The 14743-nt window shown below is 42.5% G+C and overlaps 1 protein-coding gene across 1 annotated transcript; it reads left to right on the top strand.

The window, feature by feature from the left end:
* The first annotated feature begins 967 nt into the window (after nucleotides 1-967).
* Nucleotides 968-14648, top strand: nhej1 (nonhomologous end-joining factor 1). The gene is made up of 8 exons (XM_054623503.1): nucleotides 968-1284; nucleotides 2865-3076; nucleotides 3161-3382; nucleotides 3984-4122; nucleotides 5089-5147; nucleotides 13439-13601; nucleotides 13848-13936; nucleotides 14304-14648. The coding sequence occupies exons 2-8, from the start codon at nucleotides 2891-2893 to the stop codon at nucleotides 14379-14381; spliced, it is 936 nt and encodes a 311-aa protein (XP_054479478.1). The 5' UTR covers nucleotides 968-1284; nucleotides 2865-2890; the 3' UTR covers nucleotides 14382-14648.
* Nucleotides 14649-14743: the final 95 nt, after the last annotated feature.

The raw sequence follows: 14743 nt of genomic DNA, 5'->3' as shown, positions 1-14743 counted from the left end.
GTCTGTGTAGTTGTATAGTATGTGTATTTATTGTCTGTGTAGTTGTATAGTATGTGTATTTATTGTCTGTGTAGTTGTATAGTATGTGTATTTATTGTCTGTGTAGTTGTATAGTATGTGTATTTATTGTCTGTGTAGTTGTATAGTATGTGTATTTATTGTCTGTGTAGTTGTATAGTATGTGTATTTATTGTCTGTGTAGTTGTATAGTATGTGTATTTATTGTCTGTGTAGTTGTATAGTATGTGTATTTATTGTCTGTGTAGTTGTATAGTATGTGTATTTATTGTCTGTGTAGTTGTATAGTATGTGTAGTTGTTATTGTATTTATTGTCTGTGTAGTTGTATAGTATGTGTATTTATTGTCTGTGTTTGTGTAGTTGTATAGTATGTGTATTTATTGTCTGTGTAGTTGTATAGTATGTGTATTTATTGTCTGTGTAGTTGTATAGTATGTGTATTTATTGTCTGTGTAGTTGTATAGTATGTGTATTTATTGTCTGTGTAGTTGTATAGTATGTGTATTTATTGTCTGTGTAGTTGTATAGTATGTGTATTTATTGTCTGTGTAGTTGTATAGTATGTGTATTTATTGTCTGTGTAGTTGTATAGTATGTGTATTTATTGTCTGTGTAGTTGTATAGTATGTGTATTTATTGTCTGTGTAGTTGTATAGTATGTGTATTTATTGTCTGTGTAGTTGTATAGTATGTGTATTTATTGTCTGTGTCTGTGTAGTTGAGCTGCTGCAACATTCCCCCATGGGGATCAATAAAGGAATATAATAATAAAAGAAAGACAAGATAAAAAATAAAATGAAATAAAAACAAGTATTATAAAAAAAACAGTGAAATATCCACAATAACTGAAATATTATATGTGCAGACAGAAAACTATTAAAGCTATTTTTAATCTTTATTATCACACACTAATCTATTATCTCTGTTGAGGCGGAACCTTTGAAACGCGCTCTTGTTTCACGTCGGTGTCAGAATAAAGCGGGACATCCAGCCCTGATCCAGCTCTGGCTTCCCTGTTCAGCTCTGCAGGGCTTTATATTGAACTCATAAAGTTACTTTTTTGGTATTTTTGCAATCCCCAAATTGGCATGAGTCAACCTCTGCAGCGTGCACGGTTTTATTCCCCGAAAAACAGCCTCATTCCAGGCCGAAGAGAGGAGCCTGTCGCCCGCAGAGCTGCCTCCCTGCAGAAGGTGGTGATTATGCGGCAGGGTAGCCGGCTTTAGCACTCCTCAGCCCGGGCTCAGGGACGCATTCCTGGGAGGTGAGCTCACTGGCATCCAGGAACAATAAAAGATAAACATCTGGTGTGGGATCTGGTGTGGGATCTGGGATCTGGTGTAGGATCTGGTGTAGGATCTGGGATCTGGTGTGGGATCTGGGATCTGGTGTGGGATCTGGTGTGGGATCTGGGATCTGGTGTAGGATCTGGGATCTGGTGTGGGATCTGTATGTGATATGGTGTGGGATCTGGGGGATCTGGTGTAGGATCTGGGATCTGGTGTGGGATCTGGGATCTGGTGTGGGATCTGGGGTGTGGGATCTGGGATCTGGTGTGGGATCTGGTGTAGGATCTGGTGTGGGATCTGTAGGATCTGGTGTGGGATCTGGGATCTGGTGTAGGATCTGGTGTAGGATCTGGGATCTGGGATGTGGGTGGGATCTGGTGTGGGATCTGGTGTGGGATCTGGGATCTGGTGTGGGTGGATCTGGGTGGGATCTGGGATCTGGTGTAGGATCTGGTGTAGGATCTGGTGTGGGATATGGTGTATGATATGGTCTGGGATCTGGTGTGGGATATGGGATCTGGTGTAGGATCTGGTGTGGGATCTGGGATCTGGTGTAGGATCTGGGATCTGGTGTGGGATATGGGATCTGGTGTAGGATCTGGGATCTGGTGTGGGATCTGGTGTAGGATCTGGTGTGGGATCTGGTGTAGGATCTGGTGTGGGATCTGGGATCTGGTGTGGGATCTGGTGTAGGATCTGGTGTGGGATCTGGTGTAGGATCTGGTGTGGGATCTGGGATCTGGTGTAGGATCTGGTGTGGGATCGGGTGTGGGATCTGGTGTAGGATCTGAGATCTGGTGTAGGATCTGAGATCTGGTGTAGGATCTGGTGTGGGATCTGGGATCTGGTGTGGGACCGGGTGTGGGATCGGGTGTATGACCTGGTGTGGGATCTGGTGTGGGATCTGGTGTATAACCTGGTGTGGGATCGGGTGTGGGATCTGGTGTAGGATCTGGTGTAGGATCTGTGCAGCTTTTTGAGGTTTACTTTAGAACACAGGCAGTCCTGAATCATAGATGCTCTTATTGTGAAAGACCTTAGATGTCTCTGAAGTTGTTCCCAATATGCACAAACATTATCTGTATTATAATATCTTAATTTAAATTTATTTTTGATTAAAAATACATTACAAATGCATCTATATTGCTCCTACATTAATATAGTATTATAGACTATTCATTCCCCTCTTATAATACTTTAATCTTTTCAAATATATATATACCTAAAAATAGGGTGATTTTAAGAGACTACTTCACATATATAAACACAGGAGTTTCCTGGATAGTCTAATGTTCCTATAGGTTTATCTCATATCTGCCAGCTTTAATTATTTCAACTTTCTTCTCAGAAATAATTTCTGTCACTTCTGTATGATGGATGACTCTTAATACTACAATACCCATGAGCCTCGGGAGAAGAAAGAAAGAATCAGAGCTGGATTTAATTCAGATTCAAATAGCTGAATGAGTCGTAGTGGACTTCTCTCCTTTGGCTCTCAGTCTTAGATGTTGTTCATCTTTTGGACTGAGGATGTCTAACTTTCTGTTCTGCTTAGTGTTGGTGTCTTGTTCGTGGGCCACGATGGAGGTCAGAGGAGCCCCGACCGAGGTCCTCCTGCAGCGTCCATGGCTTCCCGTGAGCATCAGCGGCTGCCAGCTCCTCGCCAAGAGCTGGTTTGGAGAAACGGCGTACCACATCCTGCTGACAGACGTGCAGTGTGTGTGGGAGGAGAGGATGGACTCCGCAGCCATCCAGAAGAGAGCAAAGGTAGCACTGATTCAACTCATTCATTCATATTATCGATTTTCTTCTGATGGATTAATGGATTAATCCGGGTTTTCTTCCTTCCAGGAGCTGAACAAACGTTTACGAGCAGAGGTCAAAGCCTTCTTCTCCCACCTGTGTGAAGTGGTTCAGCCCTGTCTGACAGGAAGTGACGGGCAACCTGACGGCGAGGCCCGGATCTCCCTGACCCGACAGGAGGACGGGAACATGTGCATGAAGCTGAAGAGCGAGCTGGCGGGTCTGCCCTTCTACTGGGAGTTCCACTGCACCCCCGCCCCCGTCACCGTGGTATATAATACCATATATATACCATATATATGTCACTTTTTAACTTTTTAGTAGACGAGTGGATGAGGCTATTGGGGTTTTCTCAGCCTACCACCCAGCTTTAATCTTAATAACTTCATTAAAGTGTATAAATATCTTCGTTAATTTGGGTTTCATAGGATTATCCACTTTACAAAATATATATATGTATAGATAGTGTTTATATATCCAATAAGCATCTATTAAGCTGATTTAAATTTCAATAGCTTCATTAAAAAGTTCAATAACTTCATTAATTTGAGTGTCTTGGAGGGTTATCTACTTTCTAAAACCCTAAATTCTGTGAGAAACACTGAACATTTTTCATTTTCTTGACAAATATGTAAAAGAATATTGATTATCAGCTGAAAATCCGCCTCAGTGCAGGAATACGGGTGTTGACAGTCAGCTTTCAAATGTACTGTGATGGTTTTTTGGGACTTCTGAGGAAAATCACCTTATATTTACGATTAATAAATGGCAAAATAATCATGTACAATTCTATTCATGAGCTAACAAATATAAATTCAAGTTGTTTTACGAAGTGATAACAAGTTTGACAGTATCAGGTGTGTGTTTTCAGGCTTGTGTTCAGCTGGTGCGCCCCCTGCTGGCCATGAGCCATCTGCTGCAGCGGCAGGTGGAGCAGCTGGGAGGTCTGCTGGGGAGGAAGGACGCAGAGATCCAGGACTACAGGGAGAACGGAGCCATGCTCAGCAGAGGTAACACACACACACACACACACACACACACACACACATGTAACACACACACACACATGTAACACAAACACACACACACACACAGTAACGTTACATACACAGGAACGGAAGCTCCATCTTCTAAAGAAGACCAAAAGTCTCGGCTGAAAGCTCCCAAACATGTTTTAATTTCAAACTTCTGTTTTAAAATCAGTTTAAATCCACCAGCTTTTATTTACAAACTGAGGGACTGAATTTATTTAACCTTTTTTTTTAGCAGGAAGTCCATTTTACGAGAAAAATCTGGCCAAAATCGCAGCATAAGCAACGTATAACATTTTTACAAATAACATAATTATAAGTCTGGAAGAAAATAGCTGTAAGTGAATTTTCTTTCTATTTATTGACACACCTGTGACACATTCAGGTGTGCAAAAAAGTAGTGATTTCATAGTGTTTGTCTTCGGAAGCCTGTTAAATATTGTCCAGTGGTTATGACAAACTATAAGTACTGATGCCAGTCTAAAACTTAAAATGATAAATGAAGAACAAGGTTTGTTTGAATGATGTCAGTCATCATATTTTAAAAACAATGGTAGAATATAAGAGCAAGAATTGGGTTAAGAGTTGAGAAGTAGGTATTTTATTTAATAAAAAAGTGCTTTAAAAAGACATTCAACTAAGAAATACCAGATAAAAGTGAAATGTAAAGAATTAAATAAGGTTAAAAATGATGAGGCTTAAACCTAGTTTCACTAAAACACAGAATAGAACAACAAAGAAGAGTTTTTAGGAGAGATTTTAGCTTTATGTGGTGTATGAGTGAAGCTTTAACACAGACAGAAGGAAATGTTTAATCACATGTTCATAATTCAAACGTGTGTGTGTGTGTGTGTGTGTGTGTGTGTGTGTGTGTGTGTGTGTGTGTGTGTGTGTGTGTGTGTGTCTGTGTGTGTGTGTGTGTGTGTGTGTGTGTTCTAAACCCAGAGCGGCTGCAGACGGATGTGTTTGAGGAGGAAACTTACAGAGAGGACTTCATGTCAAAGGTGAGAGGTCGACACACACACACACACACACACACACACACACACACACACACACACACACACACCACAGCCTGTTGTTGAGGCCTGTTTTTACCATCCTCTGCACTCCGTTCCTGCTCGTTAACCGGCTGTGGCGAGCGCCGCGGTGACCACATGATAAAACACTGCGGCCGCCCCGAGCAGCCGGCCCTCATTCGCCACCGTGACGTTGCCGTGAGTTACCGTCAGCCAATCAGAGCGAGACCAGTGGCTGAGCTCTTAAGATTAAAAGTGTTTACTGTATTCAGGTGTGGAATTTCTCATCTCTGACTCTGTTGACCCCTGACTCCTCCTGTGTGTGTGTGTGTGTGTGTGTGTGTGTGTGTGTGTGTGTGTGTGTGTGTGTGTGTGCGTGTGCGTGTTAGTGTTAGTGTGTGTGTGTGTGTTACTGACTGACCGGGCATTTCAGATCTACCTGAGGAATTTTCACTGACTGTCTGTGCTCTCCCTCCCTGTCTTATTTTTACACTTTTATTTAATTTGCAGCTCCCTTTTGTTCAATTTCAGTGCTTTTTTAAAAAAAATAATATTGCTTTTATTCGGATTTTCCATAGCACTATACAGGAAATAGAGAAACAAAGAAGAGATGTGGCATAATTCAAATGAATCAGAAATAACTGCTATATATTAAAGAAGAGTATTGCACTTTGTCCACATGTGATACAGCAGAGAGCGCCTCCAGAACTTAACATGTCTCTCTTTGCCCAGAGAAACGGTGGTTCAGTAGGGAGGAATTATTAGCTTTCCTTTCCTTTTGTCTTCATTCATCTTTTAGTATTGTAGGTGACCGATCAGAGCAGGACAAATATTTAGTTTGTTTGCAGCATAGATCATTTCTTTTCCTGTTGATCAGTTTATAAGTGACACAAATACTGAATGTGCCAGACAGTTGAGCTTGGCTAATTATATTTATGGTTATGTACGGACATCTTCTTTCATAACCTGCTTTCTGAAGCGTCCATCTTGTCCACAAGGTAAAGACACCTGGAGTCACATCAGTCCAGATGTGCATGTTGTTGAGCTGTTGTTGGGCCGCTACCATCAACGTGACTTTTCTTAATCAAACCACCTTTTTATTAATGTCAAAAAAGCTTCATCTAAAAGGAACGTCTTTGTCTTATCTTGTATATGTTTAACTTCCTTTATTCCCGTCTTGATTTCCTCAGAACAATAGATCTACTGTGGAGCAGGTTTCCTGTTAGCTCAACTATTTAGAGAAGTCTCCATGAATGTTGAACTTTAGATTAGCTCCTGATGCCCTTTGTTCCTCTGGAGAAAGACACGCATTGTTTAACGGTGAGCATCAGAGGGGTTTTTCCACCATAAGTCGCACCTCCGTATATTTCCGTTTGTTTGTTTGGACCTTCGGTTGCATCATGTGGTGGTTTTCAGAGAGGAAACCAGTCTGTTTGTCTAAAAGGACAAACCAGTAAAGAATCTCGTTTTCAGCTGGTGGTGTTCCAGCTCAGGTACGCAGAGAGAGTCATGGAAAGTTTCATCAGGACCACAGTGGAGGCTCTGTTTTCCTTTTTTGGTCGTCACGGCGTTGGGCAGCTGACAGTCAGACACCACAGAAGAAGAAGAAGAAGAAATGGATCAAAGTCTTCTTCCTCGTGGCAAATTCCACCGGGCTGCGACGAGGCCGCCTCCAGACCGAAGTCCACCCTGAAATAAAACTTGTCTGGGAAAAATGTCACCGGGACGCGTCAAAGGGAGAGTCACCCACTGGATGGACCGCTGTGTGTGTGTGTGTGTGAGTGTGTGAGAGTGTGTGTGTGTGAGAGAGTGTGTGTGTGTGTGTGAGAGTGTTTGTGTGTGAGTGAATCAGAGAAGATCAGCTGAAGGCGTTTGGCGTGTGTGTGCAGTATTTATCTATCAGGCTCGGGCCTTTGTGAGAGTGTGTTTGTGTCTCCGTCTGTGTCCGTCTCCATGGCAACGCTCGCCATGCAGGTCCTTATGCTGTTTCCTAATTCACACCTGATTATTTTGCTATATCTTGATTTGATGAACTTTCGATTTAAATTATTAGCCAATGGATTAATACGTCATAATTATTGTCAATTAAGCATTAGACTTTTTCCCACTTCTTAAATATGTTAATTTGTTTATCGTTAAAGCTCATTTTTGATCTTGACAAAAGGTCGCTTTAGCTGTTATTTTTTAAGCTTTGAACAGAGCCATGCTAGCTGTTTCCCCCTGTTTCCAGTCTTTATGCTAAGCTAATCTAACTGCGGGAGCTTCATCTTTAAGATTAATCTTTTCAAGTGAAAAACCTTATTCCCCCTCTGAGTATTTTGGTGTTCATTAGGAGCCTGCTGTGGCGTTGAGAGCCTCCCGATGCCTCCAGGGAGTAAAGAAGAGTTTATTTGTTCACAGACGTCGTCAGATAAACGCTGTAGAAATCAGATCAGAGTCTGTTTGTGTCTCCGGTTCACTTTCTTTTTCTTCCTCCAACTTGAACTTCTCTGACATTTACTCAGTTATTTACGTTCCTGGTGCCAACAGAGAGGCAGAGCGGACAAATATCTTCACCCCCTCTTTCACCATTTCCACAAACTGTGAGTGTGTGTGTTTGTGTTCGGTGTGTGTGTGTGTGCGTGTGCTTGCGCCATTTGTGGCCTCCGTCTCCCACACCAAGGGTTAGAGGGACAGCGAGAGAGAGCCGATGATGACAGGAGCAGCGGCTTTTATTTTCTACTGCAGCTTTCACACAAACACCCCACCCAGCTCAGGTCAACATTTACATGGGTGGAATTAGCATGCGCTTCCCACTGACACACACACACACACACACACACACACACACACACACACACACACACACACACACACACACACACTTGGTTTTAACTTGGGAACAGGCTGAAGCTGGTTATGAAAAATGCTCAAATCCTTTCAGGATCACATCAGCTTCCCTTAGGACCTATATTTGGTGTGTGTGTGTGTGTGTGTGTGTGTGTGTGTGTGTGCGTGGTGGCAGCAGCTCATGACCTGACAGAGGGGAGTGTCTGCTTGTCCACATAGAGCAGGCTGTGACGCATGCTGTTGGTTTTTCGGAGCTGAGTGTCGGTGTGTGTGTTTCTATCTTTATGTGACATGGTGACAGATGCTCTGCAGCGCGTCGTGCAGCAGCGTCACAGTTGTCAGCTCTGAATTGAATTGTCACCGTTTGGGAACGTCGCCCGCTTCCTGTTTCATGAGACGCCGGCTTCACGGCTCCACGGCAACCGCGCAGCAGTTTAACGGCATCTGACAATTACCGTGGCCGCCGCCAACCAAAACATCTCACTTGAGCTGCACAGAAGCTCTTAATTGAGCCAGAGCATCGGCTTCCACATTTAGTGTCACTCACTCCAAACACTTCCTGCTTTTCTTGCTTAAATTGGAGTTCTTTCTGGTCAGGTTTGGTGTTGAGTGAGCGAGAAACCGCTTCAAAACAAAATGAGAATCAATCAGACATTATTTCTCTCTCCACAGTGCAGAGATGTGCAGCTGTCTGGCTCTAGTTGAAGCGTCTGTCATGATTCCGTTGAAGGATCCTTAAATGCTACTTGTCTCTCCACGTGAAGCTGCACTGGCACCGCCGGACGAGTCAAGTCCTAATATCTGTTCTAAGTTAAGAGCAGGGCGGGAAACTCCTTCATCCGCCGACCACAGCGGCTCACGGATCCAAAATACACACTTTGACTCTGAGCAGCCAGACGTGACTGAAAGAGTGATGAGGAGCTGCAGATATGGCTTTAATGAACGCTGAAAAGGAAGAATCCAAAATGTAGTCGTTTATTAAAACCTCTGATGTAGAAGGTAGTTTAATCAACATGAAGTTGTTTTTGCAGCTTTACTGCTGCTCCGTTCTTTGCTCTGTGGCGTTGAGGAGAACCTGTCAACATTGAGTAGCGTCTTCCTCTCAGGCACAAATTAAAAAGAAGGAAATAAAGCACTTTAAAAGCTTATTTGACTTTTTATCAACCCTTTTAAAATGATTTTGAGCATTTGAAAATCATATTTGGTCAGTTTAACGCCGTAGTTGGAGGAAAAACTGCGGTTTTAAAGGTTGGTCTCTCCTCGTCCTCCTCGTGAATCATTGACTGCTCCTCATAAACAGCAGCCAGCGTCTCTTTGTCTCACCTACTTGAGGAATTCAGGACCCGGGTGGTGAGAAGGAGAGGAGAGACCGGGGGGAACACGTCGGCATGAGAGGGATCTAGAAGCACAATGTTTAAAAATCATAAAAGAATATTATGTTGTGACGATCTACAGAAAGACAGTGGATTTATTTTATCTTCATGGGGCCTTACTTTGACACTGATTCAGATAAAGGTGGGGACAGAAGATGATGACTGATGGGACCAGGTTGGACCGGGTCTGTTCCAGTCTGTAAGTTAGACTAAAACTAAAACCATCTCTACTCGTGGTTTGTCCGTCTTTGAAGGTTTTAACTCGTCTTCAGATTTTCCCGAGATTCAGATAAAAAAAAAAAACAGAAACCTGAGATTATTTAGAGTGAATCGATGCTATTCACCATAAAGTAATTTATTGAACCAAATGTCATCAGTTTTGATGCTTTCTCTGTTTTAGATAGACTTGGATATATTTAGCTTTGGACTGTTGTTTGGACAAAACAAGACATTTAAAGACGTCCCTCTAGAAGGACATTTTGACTTCTTCCTGACTTTTTATAGACTAAAACAATGACGATAATCTTCAGCATCAGGTCGTGTCCCTGAACTGTAAAGAAACCCAAACACACAGTGGAGCCGCCTCCTTCTCTCCTCCTCCTCCTCCTCCTCCTCCTCGTGTCTCCTGTCAGTTGCACACAGTTTCCACAGGGTTGTCCTGGTCCCGGTCTGTAATTAGGCCCTCTGTGGCCTGGCTGCTCCCCCTCTACAGCTGCCGGGCCGCTGGGCCGAGTCCCGACCTGGACCGGCCCGAGTGCGGCGTCCCGCAAAGACATCACGAAGACTGTGAGCTCCACGAGAGCACAAACACAGCACACGGCTGTGGGCACCGGAACACGCCGGCAAAACGCCGTATTTCATTTACGCGAGCTGTGACGCTTACTGTGACCGCTGCAGGACGTTCTTCACAAACAAGACATGAAACGAATATCAGACTTTAACTGACCGGAGATCAGCATCAAACGGGAAACACATTTAGATTTTACTCCAAACTACAGAACATCCTTTTTAAGGATGATATCTGAGTCCAAAAACTATAAATCTAAAAGTTATATTACAGCTAATATTCCTTTTTTTATCTACAAAACTTAGACAGAGACGTGATGTGAATTTTTTTAAGGCCTATACCAATATTAAACTGTAATAAAAAACTGAAAAATCTGTTTTCTTTGGCTGGATTTCCTCAAACTCGAGGACTGAAACTGATGTTTGAGAGTAAAGAAAACAAATCCAATAACTAAGCTCTTGGTTTTGCTGGTTTTCAGTTCATGTGTTTGTTATTTTTGAGGACAAGCTTTAAAAAAAGTGACGTATTTTAATGTTTCACACCTGAAGTTGAACCCAGGTGATGAACCCAAGAGTTAGTTCACCCCGCGGTAGACACTGAGATATTACTGTGTTTCTGTGTCATCACCCTGAAGGGAGACATGAGGGCACAGGAGAGGTGAAAGGTGTGGATGGCGTCAATGCAGAGAGGATTCTGGGAGATAAACTCGCTTCACACCGTCCACGCTCCTGCTGACCTCACATCAGTGTCTAGTCGAGTTAAAGCTTCCACTTTATTTAGCGTCTAGAAATAAACCCACTCGCTCACTGTGACGTTTCAGGAGCTTTCAGCCACATCCTGTGGCCTTCGTCTGTGGATGGAGTTGCTCGGTTGCCACGGAGATGATCTCGATGTTGTCATGTGACCTTCTTTATCAGTTCTGGCGTCGGATCTTGATTGGTGTCATTGTTAACTGGTTGATAACGGCAGATTGTCTCCATGACAACAGATCGTCTTTGTGCTCTGGGGAAGGCCAGAACCAGAGATGTCGTTTGTTCCTTGTCAAAACCTGGAGTCTTCATTACCCACAATGCAACTTGACTGCCAGCAGTTGTGTGTGTGTGTGTGTATTTGGGTTGTGCTATGCTAGTTAGCAGCTAACGTAGCCTGAAACCCTCTAGTCTGCAGCAGAGATAAGGAGCAGCTACGGAGGTCTCACTTCTTTCTAAATCTAAACTTACAGACTTTTATTTTTTATTTTTAAAACTTCCAACCGGGAAGCAGAGGTCACGACGAGGAGAAAACAAGGTGGAGAGGAAGGAGGGAGAGTAAACATGAGGGCAGCATCAGCGGAGAGGAAGATGAGGGAGAGTGAGACTCCTCGGCACCAGGACCCTCGTCTGAAAACCCGAGCTGTTTACCTGCTAATCATAGAGGAACACCATCACCTCCACCACATGATGGGGGAGGAGTCTGGAGGCCACCAGGTGAATGCTCCTCCTCCTCGGACTTTGTCCTGTTAGAAGAAAAGGGAGGAAACTTTCCAGGACATTACTCAGCCCGACAAAACAGTCGAGAGGTTATTGACCTGCTGTAATCACCTTTTCTTTATTCCTCGTCTGGCATTCTGGTCAGCAGCAGATAACGATCCGCTCGCCGCCGTTTGTTCTGAAATATATAGAGTATGGAAGCCCCGCCCTGACAAATAAATAAAATCAAATAAAACATATTCAACATTCTTTTTTTTTTTTAATAAATCTACATTATTAGGGGTGGTATTTCAAATGTTTATTTAGTGAGTCTCATAGTTAAATATTTAATAGTTACACTTCATATTAAAAAGAATAGATAAATGTTAATGGTTATGACCTTATAACTTTGACTAAGTATCTCGGATTTCTAACTTTCTCGTGACGGCATTGCTCCGACCTTGACGTAGCATTTTTCCGTTCGATGACCTATTTAAGAGCAACGATGGGATTGGCTCAGCTGTTTCAGAGCAACGATGTGATTGGCTGAGGGTGTATAAATGAATCACAACACCCTCCAGTTTGTTTCCACTTCACTCGGCCCTCTTGCAGCTCACATTGAAGCCCAAAACCTCTGCATGCACCACTAACAAAGAGCCAATACCTCCTCATTTTGACTCCCCATCAGTATCTGATCCATGTGTGTCCTCTTCCTGGCACAGATAGGCTTCATTAGAGAGGAGAGCAGGAGATTTAAAGGATCAAATAAGAGCCGGATCCGACCAATTGAACTCCAGATTCCAGATCAAATAATGTGAAGTGAGCTGGCAGGCAGAGAGAGGAGGGGGACGTGAATAAAGAGAGAGAATAAGGTGGGCTTTCTGCTGCACATTGCTTACTCTGTGCCCAAAGCAGAACTAAGCCTCACCAGATCATTTACATTTATTTTTACGATATTTGAACAAACAAATAACAAAAATAAATCAATGCAAAACCTCTAAACCTGACCAAAGTGTGTTTAGGAGCCCCTCTGCCCTGACAGCAAGCGGGAGACCACCAATTTCTCCCGGTCAATATTTGAGGAGCTAATTTGGAGAGTTTGTCCTCTCCATCGGGGGGAAAAAAAAGAGGGATTTACTGAATAGGTTGTGTTTATCTACACGTCGGCCGTGCGTTTGCATAATGTCGCAGGAGTTTACACGCACCCTTATCTGTCACACAGTGTGTAGTGTGTGTGTGTGTGTGTGTGTTGTGTGTGTCAGTTTCAGTTGTTCCTGCTCACAGCTCTACCTGCGGTCAGCTGGGCCAATAATGCAGCTTTGATTAGAGGCTTATCGCAGCTCCGTCACACCTCGGGCATGTGACTCCCCCGGCAGGGCCGTAAAACAAACACGCCCGAAGCACCGAGCTGCGTCAAAAGGACACTTTCATGCTTTAAGTTCATGCATCTGATTATTTCTTTTTATTACTTTATTGGCTTTGAAGCTGCACAACTGAGCAGATCAACAAAGAAGAACACTGAAAGTAGAAGTTGTGATGTTAACACATACATATGTATATAGAACTCCACATTTATGTTTAGGAGGAACATAAAACACACAAATGGGATAAAAAATATGTGTGCAGTTGATCTCAAGTATATTTATTGTCATGGTAACCAATAAACTGCCAGCTACTGTCAGCTGGAACACCTGAACTCCACCTGAGAGTGTTTTCAATAGTAATCAAGCAGCAGAAAAATCCAAATAACAAAGTAAAAGTAATGAATGATAGAAATGTTGAAGATTTCTCACTTTTTGATTGATCGCTCACCTTCCCGTCTCCCTCTCTTCCCATCAGGCTCTTCCTCTGCTGCGTTCTGAGCAGACGGACGTTCTGGGCTTCGACGCCGCCCTCCAACATCTGTACGCGGCTGTCGTCGCCCACGGCAACTCACGGAAACGCAAACTGTCTGAGGAGCAACATCCAGCCGCCGAAGAACCAGACGTCACCTCGTCTTTAGGTCTGTTTGAAAAATGAACTGTCTTTAATATGACAAAGAAATCAAAGATATTCCAGTTAAAGTAAAAACCTGAAATCCTCACATTGTAGGAGCTGCAAAAAAACTGGAAAAAATAAAAGCGCACACAACAACAATGATGTTTTTTTGTTAGAATAATGTTGCAGAAACATTGAAGGAGAATATTCTACATATATGTAACATGTTACTCCACATTCTCAAGTGAGCATCTGTGTCTTCGTCCTCCAGGTGGATCTGTCATCAACAGTGAAGCAGGTGTGGACGGGCCGGAGGACGCAGCTGGAGCCAAGATGGCCGACAGACCTGCAGTACAAAAGGTACGATTCACTGACTGAATATTATCTTCATTTTTTACATTTTAAGGTTTTGACTTCAACAATAATGGTGACAAGAAATTTGAACAGGGCTGTGAAGAAGAAGGTTTTTAAATGCAAAGTATTCAGGGAGGACACGTATGAAATATTGTCTATTAATACTACTAATAAAGTATATTTTATACAATGCATTGACTAAAAATGCTATTAAATCTGTAACCTTTTGAGAATTTCCTCCAAAAGTTTGATGAAACCTTTAAAAACTTAAATAATCAAGATGAATAGTGGTAGAAAAACCAGAAATACAGGCATAAAAAAGTATTAAAGAAAATAAAAGCTAATATCCGTCCACTTCTTGTGTCCTCCACAGTCTCTACCGGTATCGTCCAACGCTGCAGAGCGACCGTCCTCCAAACCAAAGAAGAAGAAAGTGGGACTGTTCCGATGAGCGCGAGCAGTAGGGACGCACACTCAGACCACAATTCAGAACTTTTAGGAAAAAAGCTTTTTTTTATCTTTTGGGGGGAAAAATGGAAAAATTAGCTTTTCCTTTTAACCAATTCTTATTTTGAAACTTTTATTTTGAAACCTTTTTAAGACTTTTATAAGATTAAGGTTTTGATTTGTTCATACAAAAGGCTTTTAGATTAAAAATGTTATTAAATGATAATGAATATTTTAAATTCTTGGAGAAGTCAAACTGTTAATTAAAGATGTAAATACAATTTTGATGGCTGGTTTTGTCTGTTATTATCTAAATCAAAAACAGGAAGTGGTAAAAAATTGTTAAGGACAGTTTGAAGAAGTTAT

Source organism: Anoplopoma fimbria, chromosome 22 (genome assembly GCF_027596085.1).
Source record: "Anoplopoma fimbria isolate UVic2021 breed Golden Eagle Sablefish chromosome 22, Afim_UVic_2022, whole genome shotgun sequence".
Lineage (NCBI taxonomy): Eukaryota > Metazoa > Chordata > Actinopteri > Perciformes > Anoplopomatidae > Anoplopoma > Anoplopoma fimbria.
This window is presented reverse-complemented; position numbering and strand designations above follow the sequence as displayed.

Bases quoted from the DNA above. Each gene is read 5' to 3' on its own strand.
- nhej1 (XM_054623503.1), top strand. From the start codon at position 2,891: ATGGAGGTCAGAGGAGCCCCGACCGAGGTCCTCCTGCAGCGTCCATGG. The intron at 4,123-5,088 runs GTAACACACACA...TTCTAAACCCAG, and splicing joins CGGAGCCATGCTCAGCAGAG to AGCGGCTGCAGACGGATGTG. The intron at 13,937-14,303 runs GTACGATTCACT...TGTCCTCCACAG, and splicing joins ACAGACCTGCAGTACAAAAG to TCTCTACCGGTATCGTCCAA.